The sequence below is a fragment of the Rutidosis leptorrhynchoides genome, chromosome 3, assembly GCF_046630445.1.
Source record: "Rutidosis leptorrhynchoides isolate AG116_Rl617_1_P2 chromosome 3, CSIRO_AGI_Rlap_v1, whole genome shotgun sequence".
Taxonomy (NCBI): domain Eukaryota; kingdom Viridiplantae; phylum Streptophyta; class Magnoliopsida; order Asterales; family Asteraceae; genus Rutidosis; species Rutidosis leptorrhynchoides.
Genome location: NC_092335.1, coordinates 317,562,254 through 317,588,501, shown reverse-complemented (window position 1 = coordinate 317,588,501; position 26,248 = coordinate 317,562,254). Strand labels below are relative to the sequence as shown.

At 35.4% G+C, this 26,248-nt stretch overlaps 1 protein-coding gene across 1 annotated transcript; it reads left to right on the top strand.

Annotated features, from left to right (window-relative positions):
- Nucleotides 1-24,373: 24,373 nt before the first annotated feature.
- LOC139901097 (E3 ubiquitin-protein ligase PUB23-like) lies at nucleotides 24,374-25,576 on the top strand. Its single transcript, XM_071883836.1, has one exon. The coding sequence runs from the start codon at nucleotides 24,374-24,376 to the stop codon at nucleotides 25,574-25,576; it is 1,203 nt and encodes a 400-aa protein (XP_071739937.1).
- Nucleotides 25,577-26,248: the final 672 nt, after the last annotated feature.

Here is a 26,248-nt window from a genome sequence, read left to right as displayed (position 1 = left end):
CTTGAGGGCGGCTCTTCCAATATTTGTATCCCACAAATATCTATGAACCTTGGTTGCAACCTTGCCCCACATTCATCCCGTGAATGTATACCAATCCAAGTTCATAATAGTCTAAACCTCACACTTATTCCCATAAATGTGATCGACTACGGAATTTAGAATAATTACTTATTCATGGATAAAATATGCAAAATAGGAACATAACTCAAACTAAATTAATACCATAATTATATTAATGAGTTTGAACAATACTTAAAACAGATCACAACCAATCACTAGAATATCGAAGCCCTAATGCACTAACATGTCCTTGATGTTTTGCACCATGTAAGAGCTTCGTGAGTGGATCCGCTATATTAAGATCTGTGTGAAATTTGCGAATACATATGTTTCCCTTTTCAACTTCATCCCTTATGTAGTTGAATCTCCGCTCAATGTGATGGGTCTTTTGGTGAGCACGAGGTTCCTTGATTTGAGCAATCGCACCCTCGTTGTCACAAAAGATCTCAAGAAGGTCCTGAATGGAAGGGACTACTCGTAAGTCGTCGATGAATTTCTTCATCCATGCAGCATCCTGAGCTGCCAATGAGGCGGCAATGTACTCCGACTTTGTAGTGGATAATGCAACCACATCCTGTTTTGAACTCTTCCAAGAGACTGCACCTCCATTTAACGTGAAGACATAATCAGATTGTGATCGAGAATCATCTCGATCAATTTGGAAACTCGCATCCACGTAACCTTTTACAGCGAGTTCCTCCTCACCAGACCCATATATCAGAAACATATCCTTAGTCCTCCTAAGGTATTTCAATATACTTTTGACAGCAATTCAATGACTGTTTCCTGGGTTATTCTGGTATCTACTTGTCAGGCTAAGAGCGCATGACACATCCGATCTAGTGCATATCATTGCATACATGATTGACCCAATGGAAGACGCATATGGGACTTTCTTCATTCTCTCCTGTTCATCTTTCGTGGTGGGGTACTGAGATGAACTAAGGAGCGTTCCTTTTTGAAAATGTACCAAACCTTTCTTAGAGTTCTCCATCTTGAACTTTTTCAAGATCTTTTCAATGTATGCACTTTGATTCAAACCTATCAGTTTCTTGGATCTATCCCTGTAGATCCCAATCCCCAAAACGTATTGTGCTTCTCCAAGATCCTTAATAGACAAGCATTTACTTAGCCAAGTTTTAACACCTTCCATTGCCAGAATATCATTTCCAAATAACAATATATCATCCACATATAGTACAAGGAACATGATAGTGCTCCCACTAGCCTTCTTATATACACAAGCTTCATCACCATTTTTAATGAAGCCAAATTTCTTGGCCTCCTCATTAAAATGATGATTCCACATTCTAGATGCTTGTTTCAATCCGTAGATTAACTTCTTTAACTTGCATACATTTTTAGGATATTTCGGATCAACAAAACCTTCAGGCTGAACCATATAGACATCTTCCTCAAGATGTCCATTTAGGCAAGCGGTCTTGACATCCATTTGCCATATTTCATAATCATAATGAGCAGCAATGGCGAGTAATATCCTAATAGACTTTAGCATTGCCACAGGCGAAAAAGTTTCATCATAGTCAACCCCTTGAGTTTGAGTGAAACCTTTTGCTACAAGTCTAGCTTTATATGTATCCAAGTTTCCATGTATGTCGGTTTTCATTTTGAAAAGCCATTTACAATCAACTAGCCTTGAGCCAGTAGGTTGTTTAACAAGTTCCCAAACTTGGTTGTCATACATGGATTGCATCTCAGCGTTTATGGCTTCCTGCCATTTATCCTTATCAGTCATTGATAAGGCATCTTGGTAGTTTGTTGGTTCATCCAAATCAACCACATAGCAACCATCCATGAGAAACCCATATTTCTCAGGAGGATTACTAATTCTACCAGATCTGCGAACGTCTTGTGTATTTTGATCATCCATTTGATCACTCTCAACATTTTCATGTTGAGTGCTAGTGTCAACCAATTGTGTATCATCTACTCGATCTTGAACCTCTTCAAGATCTATCTTCCTTTCACCATCACCTTCCATTAGGAACTTAGTTTCAAGAAATTCAGCCTTCCGAGCAACAAATACATTCTGCTCGGAAGGATCATAGAAATAATATCCCATATCATCCTTGGGATATCCTATGAAGATACACTTCGTGGATCGAGCACTCAACTTATTAGGGACGTAATGCTTAGGATAAGCTTCACATCTCCATACCTTTAAGTATGATAGAGATGGAGGTTTTCCAAACCACATCTCATGAGGAGTTCGTTCCACTTTTGTCATAACCCGTCCTTAACCATAAGAACGTGTTAGATAACGTATGATTCCATTGCGAGGTATTGACCTCTATATGCGACATTTTTAAAAGAGAAACTGCATATATTATACATTACAAACCATAACCATTATTTTTGTTACAAGCTTTAGACAATAAAAAGATGATTATCGTTTAGCGATAATCTTCGACTTACAAACTTTACATATAATGATAACAACACGATTTCGAGCATATTTTACAACACAAATCCTTGGGTATGCAGTTTTATTTTTGACACAAATATGCGTACGCAAGATCCTGCTCAAATTCAACATAATGCAGCGGAAGCTTTAGTAATCACCTGAGAATAGACATGTTTTAAGAGGTCAACATAAAGTTGGTGAGATATAGGTTTAATGCCGGCAGCAATATATATATATATAGACCACAAGATTTCGTATATAAACAGTTTAATAAAAATATTCTAAGTGGTTGAGCACTTGGTAACCATACTTAACATTTAATCACGTCGCATATTCCCTTTATTATGAAATCTTACTACACCGTACCAAGTGTAGTCACGAAACGAAGTACTGTGCAACCGTTGAATACTGGTCGTCCAGTCCGGTTGGGGTTGTCAGGCCCGATAGATCTATCAACAGGATTCGCGTTTACAATACCGCTGTAAATAATAGTTACCAAGCTACAGGGAAGTATGCCAGTGGTACAACTCAACGTAGAATATATTTTTCAGTTACTTGTGTCCATAACGTAAAACATAAAATACATGTATTCTCATCCCGAAATATTTAGAGTTTAAAAGTGGGACTATATACTCACTTTCGTCTTGAAGATATATATATAATTTGACTTGGTCTCCGGTTGATATCACGAACCTATCCATATATAATATATCAATACCTTTTCTTTTTAAACAAACGTCACATATATATACTTGTTATACTTTTAATACTTTGAATAATTCCTTAGTCCGTAGTTAGCAGTTCGTTGTTAGTAATTCAATTTTAATGGTTCATTTTTAGATGTTTAATATACCCGCAATGAAATAAATAAAACCCCCAACGAAATAAATAAAACCCCATCGTATATGTATTGGTCGAGATTAATCTTGACCCACGGTACCGGTGTTGTCAAATGACGTGTTGCGTACATAAAGTACCGGTGTTGTCAAATGACGTGTTGCGTACAATCATGGGATCTTATGATTAATCTTCTCGTGTTGTTTACGGGTGATCCTGAACCATATAAAATTGAATTATAAGTACATATATATAAAATATCATGTTAACTTAAAAAGATGTGATTTATTTAATTTTTCCCAATTATTTTCGTGGCTAAACTAGTCTTGGATATCCGATTTTGTTTCGGTCATAGTTTCTTCGTTACAACTCCGTTTTCGTTGATTCAACTTGCTATCTCCTTGGATCGAGTACCTCTTTAAGACTATGAACTGTAAATACCTTAGTTTGTATTCAAAATCACACGGCATAGGTCAAACTTTAGTGAAACTTATGAAGTTAATCATTTTCCATCATGTAAACAACCTTAAATGATTATTTTTCTAAAAATACTTATACTTTGAGTTAAATCATGAAATTTTTATGTGTTATCATATTCATAGTAAAAATCATTTTTCCAGAAAATAAACCTCCAATTCAAAGTTTAAGATGGTTTTTAATTATCCAACCCAAAACAGCCCCCGGTGGCACTCCGACGTCGTAAAAACAGTTTTTAAGATAATCTTTGAAAAACCAAGTTATACCTTGTTAAATTAGCATATATTTAAGTTATATTACAGGTCTTGGAGTATTTTAAAAGTTAAGTTAGAAGGATCTATTTAGTTTGCAAACAAGTTTGAAAACATTCAAACTATGTTCTTGTTGTTAAAATTTTATACCACAAAATAAGATAGCTATATATATATGAATCGAATAAGGTTATGAACATAGATTCTACCTCAAGTTCCTTGGACAAGGTTGTTGTAAAATAGGAGTAAGAACCTAGAACCAAAAGGGTGATGGAAGTGGATGAAAGATTGGAAGTAAGTTGGTGTTCTTGGAAGGATTTCTTGAAGTGTTTTTGTAAGGTTTTCTTATGAGGTTTAAGTGTTGTTTTTGAAGCTAAATGATGGGGAAAATGCTTGGAGATGATCAAGTATGAAGTTAAGAGTATTTTGAGAGAGAAATGGAAGTGTAAGTATGAGAAAATGGGGTGAAGAAATGGTGTGCATGCATAAAAACGTTTTTAGGTTATAAAGGAAAAAAAAGATACCTAACTTTGTTTTCTTGCTAAATAATTCATGCTACTTGACAAATGGTTGGTTCCACATGTTTCTTAATCATTTAAGGCTGCTAAGGAGTAGATTTTTATTGGTATATACCAATAGTAAATACATCTAGAAGCTGCGTATGATACGGGTACATATACCCTAGGTATACGTATAGAAATCTTTGAGAAAACGGAACGAGGATTCAAATATAGTTATCTTTTGTAAATATACTTATATTGTTTTATGTATTTAAGTCTTTAAAAGTGATTAAATACATTACTTATACGATATATGTATAAACATTATAGGTCATAAGTATTTAAGTCAAATAACGTTACGTATGGTTATCGTTTTGAAAACTTAAGTTAGTAGTTTCAAAATATACTTATAACTTATTGTTATTAATACAAAATGAGATATTAAAACATTCTTAGGTCATGTTAAATATGTATATATACATATATATACACAAACGTATAATTATCATATATTGTATAGTTCGTGATATCATCGGTCAAACTAGACGGTCAAACGTTGTGTAAAACTCTTTTCGAAAAACATAAGTCTCGACAATTTGGATTGCTTATCATGTTGGTAAGGTTTAATTTATGTAAATATTAATCTTATAAGTATAGAACGATCGAAAAAGTGCGGGTCGTTACATTACCTCCCCGTTAAATAAATTTCGTCCCGAAATTTTAAAATTGTACCTATTTTGCGTCATCGAGAAACAAGTGTGGATACTTTTGTTTCATCTGATCCTCCCGTTCCCACGTAAACTCGGGACCTCTTCGAGCATTCCAACGAACCTTAACGATCGGTATGTTGCTCTGCTTGAGCTGTTTAACTTCACGCTCCATGATTTCGATTGGTTCTTCGACGAATTGTAGTTTCTCGTCGACATGGATTTCTTCAAGAGGAATGGTGAGGTCTTCCTTTGCAAGACACTTCTTAAGGTTCGAGACGTGAAAGGTATTATGTACTCCGGCGAGTTGTTGCGGTAACTCGAGTCGATAAGCTACCGGTCCAATGCGTTCGATGATCTTGAACGGGCCTACATATCTTGGGTTCAGTTTACCCCTTTTTCCAAAACGTATCACACCTTTCCAAGGTGACACCTTTAGCATAACCATGTCACCGATTTGAAACTCTAATGGTTTCCTTCGGACATCGGCGTAGCTCTTTTGGCGACTACGGGCTGTTTTCAATCTCTCCTTGATTTGTACTATCTTCTCAGTCGTTTCGTGTATGATCTCGGGACCAGTTAAATGTCGATCTCCTACTTCATTCCAACAGATAGGAGATCTACACTTCCTTCCATACAATGCTTCGAATGGTGCAGCTTTAATGCTCGCATGATAACTATTATTATACGAGAATTCTGCTAACGGTAAATACTTATCCCATCCGTTTCCAAAATCGATCACACATGCCCTGAGCATGTCTTCAAGAGTCTGAATTGTTCTTTCACTCTGCCCGTCGGTTTGCGGATGATATGCGGTACTCATATCCAGACGAGTTCCTAGTGCCTCCTGTAGTGATTGCCAGAAATTTGAGGTAAATCTACTATCACGATCAGATATAATGGAAATAGGTATTCCATGCCTTGAAACAACTTCCTTTATATACAATCGTAATAGTTTCTCCATTCTATCCGTTTCCTTTATAGGCAAGAAATGTGCAGACTTGGTGAAACGATCAACAATCACCCAAATGGTGTCGTAACCCCAGGCAGTCTTTGGTAACTTCGTGATGAAATCCATGGTAATACCATCCCATTTCCATTCTGGGATTTCTGGTTGTTGAAGTAACCCTGACGGCTTCTGGTGTTCTGCTTTGACCTTGGAACAAGTTAAACACTCCCCAACATATGTTGCTACGTCTGTCTTTAAATTAGGCCACCAATAACGTGTCTTAAGATCTTGATACATCTTTCCAACTCCAGGATGTATCGAGTATCTTGTCTTATGTGCCTCGTTCAATATCAACTTCCTTAATCCACCCAACTTCGGTACCCAAATACGATTTGCAAAATATCGAATTCCGTCTTCCCGTATAACGAGTTGCTTCTCATACTTCTTCATTATTTCATTTCTTATGTTTTCTTTATTAAGTGCTTCTTGTTGAACCTCTTTGATTTGTGAGTTGAGATTCATGCGAATTTTTATGTTCATTGCTCGAACTCGGATTGGTTCTCGTTCCTTTCTGCTTAGAGCATCGGCCACTACGTTCGCTTTCCCGGGATGATAGCGAATTTCACAATCATAGTCGTTTATTAACTTGACCCACCTACGTTGCCTCATGTTCAATTGTTTCTGATCAAAAATATGTTGAAGGCTTTTATGATCAGTAAACACAGTGAATTTAACCCCATACAAGTAGTGTCTCCACATCTTCAATGCAAACACAACTGCTCCCAATTCTAGATCATGCGTCGTATAATTCCGCTCGTGAATCTTCAATTGTCGGGATGCGTATGCAATAACTCTCTTCTGTTGCATAAGAACGCAACCAAAACCTTGTCGTGAAGCGTCACAATATATTTCAAAATCATCGTTCCCTTCTGGTAACGATAAAATAGGCGCCGTAGTTAACTCCTTCTTTAGTATTTGAAATGCGTTCTCCTGCTCAGAGGTCCATTCATATTTCTTCCCTTTTTGCGTTAACGCTGTCAACGGCTTAGCTATTCGGGAAAAATCTTGAATAAACCTTCTATAATAACCGGCTAAACCCAAAAATTGGCGTATCTGCGTTGGTGTCTTAGGAGTCTCCCATTTTTCAATGGCTTCAATTTTTGCTGGATCAACCTGAATTCCTTTGCTACTAACAACGTGGCCAAGAAATTGCACTTCTTTCAACCAGAAAGCACATTTAGAAAATTTAGCATATAGCTGTTCTTTTCTTAACAACTCTAATATCAACCTTAAATGCTGCTCATGCTCTTGCTCACTCTTGGAATAGATAAGAATATCATCAATGAAAACGATAACAAACTTATCTAAATATGGACTACAAACTCGATTCATGAGGTCCATGAATACAGCTGGCGCATTTGTCAACCCAAACGGCATGACCAAAAATGCGTAATGACCATAACGTGTCCGAAAAGCAGTTTTCGGTATATCTTCTTCTTTGACACGTAATTGATGATAGCCCGATCTTAGGTCAATTTTCGAGTACACACATGATCCTTGGAGTTGATCAAATAAGTCGTCAATTCTCGGTAGTGGATACCGATTCTTGATAGTTAACTTATTTAATTCACGATAATCTATACACATTCGGAAAGATCCGTCTTTCTTCTTGACGAATAAAATTGGAGCTCCCCACGGTGAAGTACTTGGTCGTATGAATCCACGATCCAGTAATTCTTTTAACTGACTCTGAAGTTCTTTTAACTCGGACGGTGCAAGTCTATATGGAGCACGGGCAACCGGTGCAGCTCCTGGTACAAGATCTATTTGAAATTCTACAGATCTAAATGGAGGTAATCCCGGCAACTCTTCCGGAAATACTTCAGGAAAATCTCTTGCCACAGGCACGTCATTGATGCACTTCTCTTTTTCTTTCTTTTCGACTTTATTAACATGTGCTAAGATAGCATAGCACCCTTTCTTCAAGCACTTTTGAGCTTTCAAATAACTAATGAGTTTTAGCTTTGAGTTACCCTTCTCTCCATAAATCATTACTGGCGTTTTATTCTTACGAGGAATGCGAATTGCCTTCTTGGCGCACACAACTTCAGCTCCTATTTTGGACATCCAGTCCATGCCGACTATTACATCAAAACTTCCTAATTCTACGGGTATCAAATCAATCTTAAATGTTTCTCCGGCTAAATTTATTTTACAATCACGGCAAATTTTATCGGCTTTAATTAGTTTACCATTAGCTAACTCAATCATGTACTTAGCATCTAGAGGTAATGATGAACAATTCAATTTAGCGTGAAAGTCTCTACACACGTAACTTCTATCAGCACCAGTATCAAATATAATAGATGCGGATAAGTTATTAATGGTAAACGTACCCGTAACAAGCTCCGGGTCTTCACATGCCTCTCTAGCATTAATAACAAATGCTCTCCCACGTGCAGGTCCGATATTCTTCTCTGGATTCGGGCACTGGCTCTTATAGTGACCTTGTTTTCCAAACCCAAAACAAGTAATGGTAGCCAAAGCAGTTCTATTTGCATTGGTGGCAAGAGTCTTGGTACCATTTGTATTTGTAACGAGAGCCCTACAATCTTCAGCAAGATGACCCTTTCGATTACATTTGTTGCATACCACATTACAGTAACCAGAGTGATGTTTGTGGCATCGGTTGCATAAAGGATTTTGTCCTTTATAACCAAAGCTTAAACCACTACCCGCACCTTGCGTGTTTTCTTGTTTCTTAAAAGATTGTTGTTGGTTACCTCGATCATAATTTCCATTCCACTTTCTTTTGTTACCTGATACCTTCACATCAGTATTGGATACTTTCTTATCCATGATGACCTGATCCATTAGCTCGTTTGCCATGGTTATAGCTTCATGAATTGTCTTAGGTTTCGATGCTGTAACATTTGCCTTGACCTTTTTGGGCAAACCATCTTTGTACATTTCAATCTTCCGTTCTTCGGTTGGAACCAATTCAGGACATAGCAAAACTAATTCCATGAATCGCTGATTGTAGTTGGTGATTTCAGTACCAATAACCTTCAGACTTCGTAACTCATCTTCCAACTTCCTAACCTCGTTCCTTGGACAATATTCGTTGATTAACATTGTTTTGAATTCTTCCCACGGAGTATCATAAGCTACATCTCCTCCTACAGCCTTCACATAATTTTTCCACCACGTGAGTGCACTATCTTGTAAAGTGCACGATGCATACTTGGTCATGTCCTTTTCAACACAACCACTGATTTTAAACACAGTCTCCATCTTTTCTATCCACCGGGTTAAACCGATTGGTCCTTCTGTTCCACTGAATGATGAGGGCTTGCAAGCTTGAAAAGTTTTGTAAGTGCACCCCACACGAGGATTTGGGTTAACTGCAGCACCTCTTGCAGCCTCGACCCATAACATTCTGTCGTTCACTCGCTGATTGATGAGTTCCTGGATTTCTTGTTCCGTCATTCGATTCAATCGCGCCATTTCCTAATGAAAGAAAATAATTATTCACATGGATTATTATAGATGTAGTGTGTATTTATAGTACATTATAGCTTGTTAATAATATGAACCAGGTATTATTATAAAAGCCTTTTCTTCTTATTAGCGTTTTATAATTATATCTAGGGTAGTACCTACCCGTTAATGTCCATACTTAATAGCTTAGTACAGAATCAATTACTACCATCTAAATAATACTTAACCATGGAAAATTATTGCATTTCACACTTCACTATTTTACATATGCTTATCTTACATCGAACATTAAGCAAACCACACTAATAATATTATACAAAACATTATATGATCCCATGGTTTAATACGGCAGCGCATCGTTTGGTCTATTTTCTAGGACGTTTAGGTTCAAAGAATCGCTTAACGCTTATCCTGGCTGTCTGCCAATATTTTAGCTGTGGGACTGAAGAACTGGATGCCGGGATAGAACGAATAGGAATAGCGGGAATAGGGGTGGTAGTGTCTAGTGGAGTTGGTGCCACATCATCCTTACTAAACTCGGGATTTGAATTTTCTAATTCATTAGCCTTTCGTTTCTTTCCTAGTTCGAACTCGTCTTTTGTAATTTCCTGTATTTCTTCCTCGGGTTCACTTTCCTCCTCGGGTTCACTTTCCTCCTCGGGTTCACTTTCCTCCTCGGGTTCACTTTCCGGGTTCTCTATAGTCGGTTCATCCGGAATTTGTGAGTCTTCCCCAAAGATATTATTTTCGTCATCGGATAGGTTAATGACTGGAACACCATCTGAAGATTCTGGTTCGGAGTCGCTGAACGTGATGACAAGTTTTGAGCCCGACATCTATCACACAACAACTAACCCATTAGTACTACATAATATTTACATATAAATTTTAACCAACAATGATAAGCAATGGTTTTTAAATCAGACCCGGTCAAAGTCCAGACTTACTAATGTATCCTAACGACTTATCAGTTAGACACACTAATGCAAACCTGGTTCGCTAAGACCACCGCTCTGATACCACATGTCATAACCCGTCCTTAACCATAAGAACGTGTTAGATAACGTATGATTTCATTGCGAGGTATTGACCTCTATATGCGACATTTTTAAAAGAGAAACTGCATATATTATACATTACAAACCATAACCATTATTTTTGTTACAAGCTTTAGACAATAAAAAGATGATTATCGTTTAGCGATAATCTTCGACTTACAAACTTTACATATAATGATAACAACACGATTTCGAGCATATTTTACAACACAAATCCTTGGGTATGCAGTTTTATTTTTGACACAAATATGCGTACGCAAGATCCTGCTCAAATTCAACATAATGCAGCGGAAGCTTTAGTAATCACCTGAGAATAGACATGTTTTAAGAGGTCAACATAAAGTTGGTGAGATATAGGTTTAATGCCGGCAGCAATATATATATATAGACCACAAGATTACGTATATAAACAGTTTAATAAAAATATTCTAAGTGGTTGAGCACTTGGTAACCATACTTAACATTTAATCACGTCGCATATTCCCTTTATTATGAAATCTTACTACACCGTACCAAGTGTAGTCACGAAACGAAGTACTGTGCAACCGTTGAATACTGGTCGTCCAGTCCGGTTGGGGTTGTCAGGCCCGATAGATCTATCAACAGGATTCGCGTTTACAATACCGCTGTAAATAACAGTTACCAAGCTACAGGGAAGTATGCCAGTGGTACAACTCAACGTAGAATATATTTTTCAGTTACTTGTGTCCATAACGTAAAACATAAAATACATGTATTCTCATCCCGAAATATTTAGAGTTTAAAAGTGGGACTATATACTCACTTTCGTCTTGAAGATATATATATAATTTGACTTGGTCTCCGGTTGATATCACGAACCTATCCATATATAATATATCAATACCTTTTCTTTTTAAACAAACGTCACATATATATACTTGTTATACTTTTAATACTTTGAATAATTCCTTAGTCCGTAGTTAGCAGTTCGTTGTTAGTAATTCAATTTTAATGGTTCATTTTTAGATGTTTAATATACCCGCAATGAAATAAATAAAACCCCCAACGAAATAAATAAAACCCCATCGTATATGTATTGGTCGAGATTAATCTTGACCCACGGTACCGGTGTTGTCAAATGACGTGTTGCGTACATAAAGTACCGGTGTTGTCAAATGACGTGTTGCGTACAATCATGGGATCTTATGATTAATCTTCTCGTGTTGTTTACGGGTGATCCTGAACCATATAAAATTGAATTATAAGTACATATATATAAAATATCATGTTAACTTAAAAAGATGTGATTTATTTAATTTTTCCCAATTATTTTTGTGGCTAAACTAGTCTTGGATATCCGATTTTGTTTCGGTCATAGTTTCTTCGTTACAACTCCGTTTTCGTTGATTCAACTTGCCATCTCCTTGGATCGAGTCCCTCTTTAAGACTATGAACTGTAAATACCTTAGTTTGTATTCAAAATCACACGGCATAGGTCAAACTTTAGTGAAACTTATGAAGTTAATCATTTTCCATCATGTAAACAACCTTAAATGATTATTTTTCTAAAAATACTTATACTTTGAGTTAAATCATGAAATTTTTATGTGTTATCATATTCATAGTAAAAATCATTTTTCCAGAAAATAAACCTCCAATTCAAAGTTTAAGATGGTTTTTAATTATCCAACCCAAAACAGCCCCCGGTGGCACTCCGACGTCGTAAAAACAGTTTTTAAGATAATCTTTGAAAAACCAAGTTATACCTTGTTAAATTAGCATATATTTAAGTTATATTACAGGTCTTGGAGTATTTTAAAAGTTAAGTTAGAAGGATCTATTTAGTTTGCAAACAAGTTTGAAAACATTCAAACTATGTTCTTGTTGTTAAAATTTTATACCACAAAATAAGATAGCTATATATATATGAATCGAATAAGGTTATGAACATAGATTCTACCTCAAGTTCCTTGGACAAGGTTGTTGTAAAATAGGAGTAAGAACCTAGAACCAAAAGGGTGATGGAAGTGGATGAAAGATTGGAAGTAAGTTGGTGTTCTTGGAAGGATTTCTTGAAGTGTTTTTGTAAGGTTTTCTTATGAGGTTTAAGTGTTGTTTTTGAAGCTAAATGATGGGGAAAATGCTTGGAGATGATCAAGTATGAAGTTAAGAGTATTTTGAGAGAGAAATGGAAGTGTAAGTATGAGAAAATGGGGTGAAGAAATGGTGTGCATGCATAAAAACGTTTTTAGGTTATAAAGGAAAAAAAAGATACCTAACTTTGTTTTCTTGCTAAATAATTCATGCTACTTGACAAATGGTTGGTTCCACATGTTTCTTAATCATTTAAGGCTGCTAAGGAGTAGATTTTTATTGGTATATACCAATAGTAAATACATCTAGAAGCTGCGTATGATACGGGTACATATACCCTAGGTATACGTATAGAAATCTTTGAGAAAACGGAACGAGGATTCAAATATAGTTATCTTTTGTAAATATACTTATATTGTTTTATGTATTTAAGTCTTTAAAAGTGATTAAATACATTACTTATACGATATATGTATAAACATTATAGGTCATAAGTATTTAAGTCAAATAACGTTACGTATGGTTATCGTTTTGAAAACTTAAGTTAGTAGTTTCAAAATATACTTATAACTTATTGTTATTAATACAAAATGAGATATTAAAACATTCTTAGGTCATGTTAAATATGTATATATACATATATATACACAAACGTATAATTATCATATATTGTATAGTTCGTGATATCATCGGTCAAACTAGACGGTCAAACGTTGTGTAAAACTCTTTTCGAAAAACATAAGTCTCGACAATTTGGATTGCTTATCATGTTGGTAAGGTTTAATTTATGTAAATATTAATCTTATAAGTATAGAACGATCGAAAAAGTGCGGGTCGTTACAACTTTCTTGGTTGGGGCCATATTTAGAATACGAGCCACGGAGCATAGACAATAACCCCAAAATGATAGAGGTAACGAGCTTCTAGCCATCATAGATCGATCCATATCCATTAGGGTTCGGTTCCTCCTTTCAGAAACTCCATTAAGTTGGGGTGTTCCAAGAGGAGTAAGTTGCGAGATAATCCCACAACTTCTAAAATGATCTTGGAAAGCATCGCTTAGGTATTCACCTCCTCTATCGGTACAAAGTACCTTGATTGTCTTATTGAGTTGATTTTGTACTTCGTTTTGATATTCCTTGAACGCTTCAAAAGTTTCGTCCTTATGTCTTAACAATTAGACATACCCGAAACGACTAAAGTCATCAATGAAAGTGACGAAGTATCTTTCACCTTTCCTAGTCATGGGCTTAAAGGGTCCACATACATCCGAATGTATTAATCCCAATAAGTCTTTAGCCCTTTCATAGGTCCCTTTGAAAGGTGCTTTAGTCATTTTGCCTTGTAAACAAGATTTACATACATCAAACGAGTCTAGTTCATTTGATTTCAAAAGTCCATTCTTTTGAAGTGTATGCATTCGATTCTTGTTTATGTGACCAAGGCGACAATGCCATAAGTAGGAATCACTCAAATCCCTTTTGAGTTTCTTGGTGTTTGCATGGTATATTGAGCTATTGTATGATGTGTCATCATGAACCAATTCATAAAAACCATTCACAGTCGAAGCCTTGAAATAGAACACACTATCTAAAGAAACATGGATATCATCATTAATGAAATTAAGATTAAAACCACATTGTTTCAAACAGGATACAGAAATAATGTTTCGCGATAAATCGGGTGCATACAAAACATTTTTCAAAATAAGTTCCAAACCACTTGGAAGCTTTAGAATAAAGTCTCCTTGAGCTACTACGTGCACCTTAGCTCCATTTCCCATGTAGAGACTTGATGTTCCCGCTTATTGTTTACTTCTTTTGAACCCCTGCATAGAATTGCAAATGTGAGTTCCACATCCTGTGTCTAATACCCATGTATTAGAAGAAGTAATACTAAGCTCAATGTATACCATATATACATTACCTGAGGTTTGCCCTGCATCCCTCTTTTCCTTCAACTCCTTTAGGTAGACCGAGCAGTTGCATTTCCAGCGACCCATTTCACCGCAACCAAAGCACTGATCTTCCTTGGGGTTAGCTTTACCAGCAACCTTTTGCTTTTTGTTCTTTTTGGTTAGGGTAACCATACTTCCCTTTCCCTTATTCTTACCTTGGTGGGCGGGTCCTTTCCTCTTAGCCGGCTTCGGCTTAGAAGTGTTATAGCCTTTGGACCTGCCTTCATTGATCATAAACATGGGTGAAGCCCTTTTACCCATGATCGCTTCGGTCGTCTTAAGCATGGCGTGTAATTCGCTAATGCTCTTATCCCATCCATTCATATTGTAATTCATTACAAATGTGTCAAACCTCTTTGACAAGGAGTTAAGGATAAGGTCCGTGGCTAATTCATTAGACACGTTGCAGTTTAGACGGTTCGCTTCATCAATTAGGCTTTTCATCTTAAGGACATAAGATGAAATGGATTGGGAGTCGTCCATCCGACATGCATGAAGCGCTCGAACCGTTTTGAAGCGCTCGACACGAGCTTGTTGAACGAACATCTCCTTCAACTGTGTGATCATGTCATATGCACTATGATGCTCAAAATCCTTTTGGAGTTCGGGTATCATAATCCCAAGCATGAGGCAAGAAACTTGCACCGAATCGGTGCAATATTTCTCCCAATAAGCCATGCCTTCCGTATCATCCTCGTCCGATTGATCGGGAATGGGATCTTCCAACACATACGCCCTATCCTCTAGTTTGAGGACAATTCTTAGATTGCGGAACCAATCCATGAAGTTCGTATGGTTGATTTTTTCCTTTTCGAGGATTGACCTCAACGATAGGTTGTTAAAGTTGATTGGTGCGTTTGGAATGTTGTTGTTATTGGCGGCCATCTACAAAATTTAACAAAGTTGTTTAAGTATCAATTTTAATTTAACAATCAATACCCTTTAAATCCAATTGAAATTTATTAAATTTTAGAATCCAACGGTAAACCAAATTTCGGTTAGGTGACCTTTATCCCGTCATTTGATTTAGCTAGGTAGTCATTATATGACAATTGCAATCCTTTTGCAATTTCTAAGTTATGGAATCATGCAATCCTTTTGCACGACATATTTATTCCATCAATCGCCTATTCGTTCCTCATGCTTCGGTGACCCTAAGTTCATGATTCCCAAATCAAGTCGTCCTACTTGTGCTAACGTGTAAATTCAACATACAAGTGGTTAGGTGACCTTTATCCCACAATTGTGCGAAATTCACCTTAATCATATTAGTTTGCTCATAACGGTTAGGTGACCTTTATACCATTATGAGTTCCCTAATATTTTCAAGTGTCACACAAAAGGATAGCGTTTAACTTGTTTGCCTTGTTAATAGAAGGGATTTTAAGTTTCCATTAATTCTAGTTTAAGAAAACTTTTATGCCATACACCAACATGCATTTAGTGTATGGTTTATTTGAAATCCATTTTCAAGTCTTGTAATTTTAGCCAATTACTTGATATAAACCATTTTATATATATGATCCTTATCATGTTCTTAATAACCGTTTATTAATGTCCTTTTAGCAATTTTTAATTTAACCATTTAAATTGACGTTTTGCATGTCATTTATTAATGTCAAATTTAACCAATTAAATTGTCATTTTGTTTGTTGTTAACTTGTGTGATTAACTTGTAGCATACAAACATACAATCCACAATCATACAAAAAAAAAAACAACCATGCATGCAAAACAAATATGTTCACAATCAAGCCAATTAGGTAGACATTTGTTTAGCCGAAAACAAATGCCACAGGTAAGGGTAACACAAAGTAGGAGATTTTAAATCTCCCACTTAATCTTGCATCCAAATGCTTCTTCTTGTATTCTTCAAGTCTTCATTATCTTCATCATTTTACAAAATATATCCTAATACATTTTTCTAAAAAATGAAAATACAACCTAATCTATTTTACATACCAAATATAAAATAAATTACATAACCAAAATAATAATATTACAAACCAAATGAATGAATTAATATTACATACCAAATGAATTATTAATAATCATTCAAACACAAATGCATACAACCACAAGGTCAAGGCTTGATTGTGAACAACAACATACAACAAATATGACCAAATGGCAAGTTCCAAACCCATTTGGAACCTTCCAAAATTCGGCCCAAAAAATTAACCCTCCCAAATCCATTAATTTTGCATTTTACTTTCATGCATGTTAGTAGAATGCAAAGTTGATGGGTTTTAAAGACCATATTAGAAGCATAATCCATAGACCTCGGCTCTAGATACCATTGATGGAATTTAACAAGTTAAAAAAAACATGTTCTTATAATTAACCCGATCATTAAACCAATTTAATGTAGTTAAAACAAGTGGAAGCATAAGGTTAAGTTCATGTTTATATGTAAAGCATTTAAGTTAAATTCCATGATACTATCAAGTCTTGGATAAATGCTTATATATATATATATATATATATATATATATATATATATATATATATATATATATATATATATATATATATATATATATATATATATATATATATAGGGAAAGAAGAAGATGTAGTACCTCCTCAAGTCAATTGAGGGTGATATTGAAGAACTAGAAGATGATAGAACCTCGGGCTATTGTGCACCAACACCACCCTTAAACTTGTTAGGAATTGAGACCCTTAATCACCTTTGAACAAGCTCAAAAACCTTTGCTCTTACACCCAAATTTCTGGACAACAGCAAGTCAAAAGGATGATGATGAAAGCAAGCTCCAAAACTATGAAACCTCAAGAGATAATACCCCAAACTTATCACCAACACCCTAGCCTTTAGTTAGGATTTAATGACACTTGAAAATCTAGCTTGCCAAAAGAAAATGACTTCCTTTTTGACCCTTAAAGGCCACGACCTGAATGAGCTGCAGTAGGCAGTTTTTTTTTGTAATACAACTTGATATGTTTGTATGTTACTTAGGCATTTGGTCAAGGAGCATGCTTATAGAGACTTGGAAAAGTATGTGGCCTTCAATGAAGAATCTTTTACATGCACTTGAACTCCCCATGCCACTACCATTTGAACATGTTATAATATACTTGTAACAACCCAACCCGATAACTGACCATAAACAGTCCCAAAAAAAAAAAAAAAATTAAAAGCTGCTAGACAGGGGAGTGCGCGGCGCGCATCCCGTGTAGTGCGCGGCGCGCATAGAGCACTTCAGCTTCTGTCCAAACTGTTTTTAACACACAAAAAGATGGACCACTTCCCGACATTTTTAGACCGAACGCTTTTCACAACAAACTTATATATGTAAAACTAACACGAATCAAACATAAAAATGATGTTTTACAAGCGGGGCCCACACGACCCAAAATACAAGTTTAATACAAGTTTAGAGTTTCGACCACCAAAAAGTTTAAGTTCCAAACTACACAATGAGCATGGCGTTTGGGATTAAACTACCCAACTACCGGTCAAACTCCAAGAGCTACTAAAGCCAAAAGCGTCCCCTAGCATCAAGCGGGATCTCTAGTCCAATACGATGCCCTTACCCTTGTCCAAAACCGAACCTATAAAATGGTAAACAACGAGAGGGTAAGCAAAGCTTAGTGAATGCAATAATTATACGAATACATATATAATTATACCTACTTGCATACACTTACACAAACCGCAAACATGCTAGCAACACAATTAGCTTATCGTCACATTAACAAGCTATAATCTCCAATACCACAAGCTAGCAACAACCGCATAATAATATAACTCAAAATGATATAATATGCTTACAACACAAGTAACCATGGTCGACCAATAGTACAAGGGAACGGCGCTCGCGAAAACGCCATCGGTGTTCATAACATCCATTAGGGCACTTAACACCTCGCACCACTAACCCCTAGGGTGGCACCTTAACACCTCGGCACATCACCCCGAGTGGCATCTTAACACCTCGATGCAACACTCATTATTTTACGGAGTGGTGTCTTAACACCTCGACACTACACTCCTAGGTGGCATCTTAACACCTCGATGCTACACCTGAGTGGCATCTTAACACCTTGATGCTACACCCTTCACGTGAAACGTGGTGTCTTAACACCTCGACACTACACTTTTCACGCTACAACAAATAGATACATTATATACATACGCATATAATTATTCCACTCACCTTAACAATTAGATGACGATTTCAACCTCCACAAGCTTCAAAGCAAAGTACCTAATATAATAAGTACTTGATCAACACACAAGCTAAGTGGACTCAATACTAACACTTACACATGAGCATTTAATGACTTAATGTATTAAATCGCCCATTTATACTAAAACCGCCCAATTAAAGTCAAGACCACCACTAATCACTTAAAAGCTAGTGATTAAGGTCCAACAACACCAACTAATACATAATTAGGGTAATTCATACCCATCTTTCCAAACTAGGTCAATTTATTACCCAAATAACCATTTTAAGACAACACACCCATTTCGGGTCATCCACTAACTAACCAACACCCATTTACTAAATAACTAGGTGTGTTAGCAATTAACTCACCAATTAGGGTTCATAAACATCATTTAATACTTTGAAACCCAAGACTAGTCACCAATTAGTATTCAAGACTCAATTTTACCCAAGAACACCCAAAATCACCAATAATGGGTTTTGTGTTCATCATTTACTCAAACCCTAACCCTTACACTAAATCAAAGTAAGGAAAATAAAATTAGAACATACCACAACTACCACAACGAAGCTAGAGATAAGATGAACAACTTTAATGCTTGAACTTTAACCCAAAACAAGCTCCTTCCTCTTGGATTTAAGCTTTCTCTCTCAAAAATCACAATCTCTCTCTAGAATTAAAGTTAAAGTGATAAGGTTGTTGATAATGGAGTAATGGTGCTCCACGAACTGACCTATCTGTCTTTAACCCGCCCATAAGTGAATTTACCAAAATGCCCATCAAAATATCTGATTTAAAAAGCTGGAACCCGGCTACAGTAAGGGTGCGCGACGCGCTCCCTTTAGTGTGCGAGGCGCGCACTAGGCTCAACTCACTCAGTGACTTCTGTTTAACTGCACAACATCACCCACACTCTATGTAACATATTTACACTGCTGTACAAACTGATTAGGGTCTTACAATACTCATAAAAAAAACTGAATTTATAAAATCAGTTTTCCTTTTTATAAAACATGATTTTATAAAACACATTTTATAAACTTGTATATTATTTGTTATGTATATTTTATAAAACCAATTTTATAAAATGTAACATAACTTAATAAATTATTTAACCTGTAAATAATTAAATTCTTGTTATATAAGTTATTCCATAACTTATATAAACATATCAAGTAATATTATTTAAGAAACCTTTTCCTTAAAATTCAAGTGTCGCGTATTTACTCAATGATTCAATCGTTAAGATCAAATACTAATAAGGTGTCGGTAAGCTTGTTATTGGGTATGACTCCACTTAGATCATAACATAGTGGCCACGTTAATTTAATATGTCTCTCGGGCATACGAAATACCTTTAGTAGTAACTATATATATATATATATATATATATATATATATATATATATATATATATATATATATATATAGTTAACATGGGATTATGATAAGTAAGAATCTCACTAAGTATATTAATAATGAGTTATATACATAAAAATGAAACTGTTGAATTAAGAAACTCGAAACGATATATATAACGATTATCGTTATAACGTCTCACTAAATACATATGAATCATATTAAGATATTGATACACTATGTTTAACATGATAAAATGATAATTAAATATATCATTAAGTGTATTAACAATGAACTATACGAGTAAGATGAGACTCCTAACATATGTAACGATTATCATTGTAATAGTAGCCCTTGTGAGTCACCAAGACATGTGGGAACCATCATTTGGCAAATAGCATGAATGATTACACTAAAAATCAAACTAATGTGACCTTATATGGACATCAAAGTTCACGTGAACTTGCCCATTCACAAACACACTTTGATTTCCATTTTTATGCATCAAATTACTCTCTCTCAATTACTCTCTTAGTGTTCTAAGTGTTCTTCATCATTTCCTTCATAATCTAGCTCAATCTAGGTAACCTAGATCAACATACAAAACAACTACTCAAGAAAACCTCAAGAACACTTTCAAGTTTGCAAGTCTACTTCCAAGCTTTCTAATCCATTCCAAATAATCATCTAAGATCAAGAAACCCGTGTTAATTATACTAGGTTATCATTCTAATTCAAGGTAATACTCATTTTCAAACTTTTATTCGATTTCTAACTATAAACTATATTAATTCATGTAAAAATCTTACTTGAACTTGTTCTCGTGTCATGATTCTACTTCAAGAACTTTCAAGCCATTCAAGGATCCTTTGAATCTAGATCACTTCTTGTCACTTCTAGTAGGTTTACCTACTAAACTTGAGGTAGTAATTATGTTCATAACATCATTCGATTCATATATATATAACTATCTTATTCAAAGATTTAAACTTGTAATCACTAGAACATAGTTTAGTTAATTCTAAACTTGTTCGCAAACAAAGTTAATCCTTCTAACTTAACTTTTAAAATCAACTAAACACATGTTCTATATCTATATGATATGCTAACTTAATGATTTAAAACCTGGAAACACGAAGAACACCGTAAAACCGGACATATGCCGTCGTAGAGAAACTGAGGGCTGTTTTGGTTTGGATAATTAAAAAATATGATAAACTTTGATTTAAAAGCTATTCTTATGGGAAAATGATTTTTCTTATGAACATGAAACTATATCCAAAAATCATGGTTAAACTCAAAGTGGAAGTATGTTTTTCAAAATGGTCATCAAGACGTCGTTCTTTCGACTGAAATGAATACCTCTTACAAAAACAACTTGTAACTTGTATTTTCGACTATAAACTTATACTTTTTCTGTTTAGTTTCATAAATTTCAGTTCATTATGAAACCATAGCAACTTGAATCACTCAAAACGGATTTAAAACGAAGAAGTTATAGGTAAAACAAAATTGGTTAAAAATGGTTAATTTGACTACGGGATGATTTTACAAAAATCTATACTAACCATAACTTAACTAACTTATATTGTATTATACATGTATTCTAACATATATTATGTAATCTTGATAGACCATAGACACGTATACATTGTTTTGACATATCATATCGACGTCATCTATATATATATATATATATATATATATATATATATATATATATATATATATATATATATATATATATATATTTCGGAACAACCATAGACACTCTATATGCAGTAATGCTTGAGTTAGCTATACAGGGTTGAGGTTGATTCCAAAATAGACACAAGTACGTGAAACTACATTTTATGGTTGAATGATCGAAGCCGAATATGCCCCTTTTTGCTTGGTAGCCTAAGAATTAGTGAACCAGTCCACTAATTGACGCGAATCCTAAAGATAGATCTATTGGGTTCAACAAGCCTCATCCGTTGTTGCGGATGCTTTAGTACTTCGAAATTTTATCATGTTCGAAGGATGTCCCGGAATGATGGGGATATTCTTTATGCATCTTGTTAATGTCGGTTAACAGGTGTTCACCATATAAATGATTTTTACGCAGATTGTATGCATGTTGATTATGAGAAATGGAAATAGGAAATCTTGTGGTCTATTAATATGATTTGATAAATCTATAGGCTAAACCTATAACTCACCAACATTTTTGTTGATGTTTTAAGCATGTTTATTCTCAGGTGATTGTTAAGAGCTTCCGCTGTTGCATGCTAAATAAAGACAGGATTTGGAGTCTGCATGCTTGTATTATATTGTTTAAAACTACATTCGAAGAACTTAAATCGTTGTGTAATATTATTGTAAACCATTATGAAATGGTCGTGTGTAAACGTTATATTTTAGATTATCATCGTCTGATAATCTTCGTAATGCTTTTAAACGATAAAGGTTATGGTTGTTTTAAAAATCGAATGCAGTCTTTGAAAAACGTCTCATATAGAGGTCAAAACCTCGCAACGAAATCAATTAATATGAAACGTTTATAATCGATATGAACGGGACATTTCAGATATGATGCCACAACGATGAGCATAGTTGAAATGCTAACGGCCACAATGTGCCTTGTGACGCCGCTGTGGCAGGCACCATCAGGAACCATTGTACCGTTCTAGAGCGGACCACGATTTTGACAACGGGAAGGGACTAATTTTGATTAACCAGGAATTGTTTTTTCCTTTATTCTCTCAACCACAAATTACTCTGTGTATAATACCACATCAGTCATAACACTCCGGATTACCATAACACAACATTTACCACAACACTCTCTTCATCCCACAACACTTCCACGTCAGCATAAATCCCCTCACAACTCCATAACACCACAATATTTTCAGTTACCACGACAAGTGGTCTTAGTAACAAAAACAATATATCCAACGAGTTTTTTGGATTCTTGCGTTGCAGCGGGACAATTTGATTTCAAGATGTTATAATGTACATTGCGAGTTACAGTTGGTAAAATACTAAATGCTAAATTTTGCTATATATATTAAAGATTGTTTCAATAGTATAAATCTGCGCATGTCGTTAGATAATCGTTTGCGGTAATACGTGGTTCCGCTATGTATAGATTAAACAATGTTTCGGTAGTTCATAATTACGTTACACATATCAAGAATTGAAACAAATCTTTTATCATATTAAAAGTAATACAAGTAGTTAAAAGGATTGAATAAAAACTTATGATAGCATGGAGTTTAAAATAAAATAAAATCAAGATGTCGAATTTTTTTTATTATCAAAGTTAGAGTGAATGACGTGGTTACACACTATGTGGAGGACCTATCATCTTTTCATCCTATAACACTTGTTTCAAGGAAAACCTGTTCAACTCGAATCCGGACCACGTATTTCGAGGGAGTAAAATCTTTGGGTGAGAATTAAAACCAGGTCATGTACTTCAATTCACTCATTGATTACCACTTAGCCAAAGGCTCGATGGTAAATGAAAATGTGGATTACAAATGAATAATACTCTAAGCGATAATTTTAGCCTTAACTTTTTAATACATATAAATATAAACATAAACAATTAAATAAACAAATATTTAATAAATAAGATATGTACCCCATATAATCTATATGTATATGTATAAAGTATTAAAGGGATATGTAAACTGTATATGTATGTTAACTAACCGCTCAGAGTTAGTCACCGCCAAAATTTAGCCATTTAACCAATATGTTGGATTATATTTATGCAATTTAGAATATAACTATATAACTATAATATAATATAATATAATATAATATAATATAATTTCAAGTTATCCTAAAGTTTGGGGACTTGAAAGCAATTATATCTAGCGATATACTTTCCTTTAAATTTGCGCAGTGTTGACTTTCCTTTCAATACAACTCAGCTCCACTCTTTTCTCAGTTGTTTCTACATCTACATATAAAACCAACCTCAACATTATCACCAAAAGTCAGATTTAAAATCACCACATTTTATTCAATCTTTATCAACTTCAAAAATGGAGATTAAAACTGAAGTTCCATCACACTTTTTATGCCCAATATCCATGCAAATCATGAATGATCCAGTCACAATACCAACAGGCATCACTTATGATCGAGACAGCATTGAAAGATGGTTGTTTGTATGCAAAGGAACCACTTGTCCGGTGACAAACCAACCGTTATCCGACCCCGATCTAACCCCGAATCACACCCTTCACCGGTTGATCCAATCATGGTGCACCATCAACTCAAAGAAGCCAATTAATAAATCTCAGATCATAAAACTTTATAATGAGGCCAAAAAACACCCTCAAAAACAGATCCATTGTTTAAGAAGAATGAGTTTGATTGTGAAAGAAAGCGATGGGAGTAAAATGTGCGTTGAAGATTCGGGTTTGTGTGAGTTTTTGACTATCGTCATATCGAAAGAAAACTGTTGTGCAGGTGTGATTAGTGAAACGTTTGATCAAGCATTGACAGTGCTTCATCACATGCATTGCACAGACTTTCAGTTACGAAAGTTCGTGCAAGATAGTAATAAATTGGGATTATTTTTAAATGCGTTATTGCATGTGATGAGATCCGGAAGTGTTCATTCCAGATCACATGCGATAACGTTTTTAAAAACCCTTGTTAAAGTGATGGATCCAGCACATATTGTTGGAGTGACAACGGATCTTTTCAATCTAACGGTTAGGATTTTAAAAGATCGTGCATCGTCTCAACAAACTGTTAAAGCGTCATTACAGGTCCTCGTAGAGATTGTTCGATGGGGAAAAAACCGAATAAAGGCAGCCGAATCTGGGATGGTTTCGGTTTTTGTCGAGCTTTTGATTGACAACACAGATCGACGTGTTTGTGAGCTAATTCTGGTGGCATTGGAGCAGATCTGTCGATGTGCAGAAGGACGCGCCAAGTTGGTGGAACACGGGGCAGGGCTTGCGACGGTTTCGAAGAAGATTTTGAGGATTTCTCATGGGGCAAGTGATAGAGCAGTGAGAATATTGTGTTTGGTGTGCAAGTATTCTGCAAGTTGTAGAGTTGTTCAAGAGATGGTAGAAGTTGGTGTAGTTTCAAAGCTGTGTTTAATGATTCAGGTTGATTTTAGTGAAAGAACAAAGGAAAGAGTGAAGCAAATTCTTACATTGCATTCTAGGGTTTGGAAGGATGCTTCCTGTATTCCAGCTCATTTGCTTTCATCTTATCCTTCATCATGATATGAGAAACTAATGTATTCATATACATATACATCATTATTATAAGCCATTCAAATTATGATTCATTGCCGTAGAATCTTTGTTGATTCATATTAACTATTTCTCCCCTTTATATAACTTTTAACATGAATCTATAGCTAATTATACTAATAGGAAAAGGTTGGTCGCCCACTTTGTTGCGCTAAAAACTTGAGCTGAAAAACAAAATTTGTTAAGAAAACAAAAACAAAAATGTCGCCGTCAGCATTACGTCATCGTTTTACTATTCCTACCACCACCCACTTCTTCTTCTGCTCTTATAGTTATTGGAGTAGGAATTACATTCAGGCATGTATAGAATATTTAAATCTATTTCTCATGAAGGTGGAGGTCTCGGGTTCAACTCCAAGGGGTGCCCGCATTTAATGACCAAAGCTGGAGGATGCTTTACCCGGTAGCGGTGGAGAGTTAGCTTGCCGTTTACCCGGGGTTTACCTGCGGTGGGGGGGCCAATGTGCTCTGGCCCATAGTGGGTTCCTCGTAAAAAAAAAAAAAAAAAAAAAAAAAATCTATTTCAGAAAGCAACAGTACCGATGCTTCCATTGGCACATTGATTTCTGGTCGATAATTATTTTTGCCAGGTCATCTAATATTCAAATTTAAATATGCATAATAGGACAATTATTTAAAAAG

What these genes read in the sequence shown, in the direction of transcription:
- LOC139901097 (XM_071883836.1), top strand. Translation starts at nt 24,374, where the DNA reads ATGGAGATTAAAACTGAAGTTCCATCACACTTTTTATGCCCAATATCC.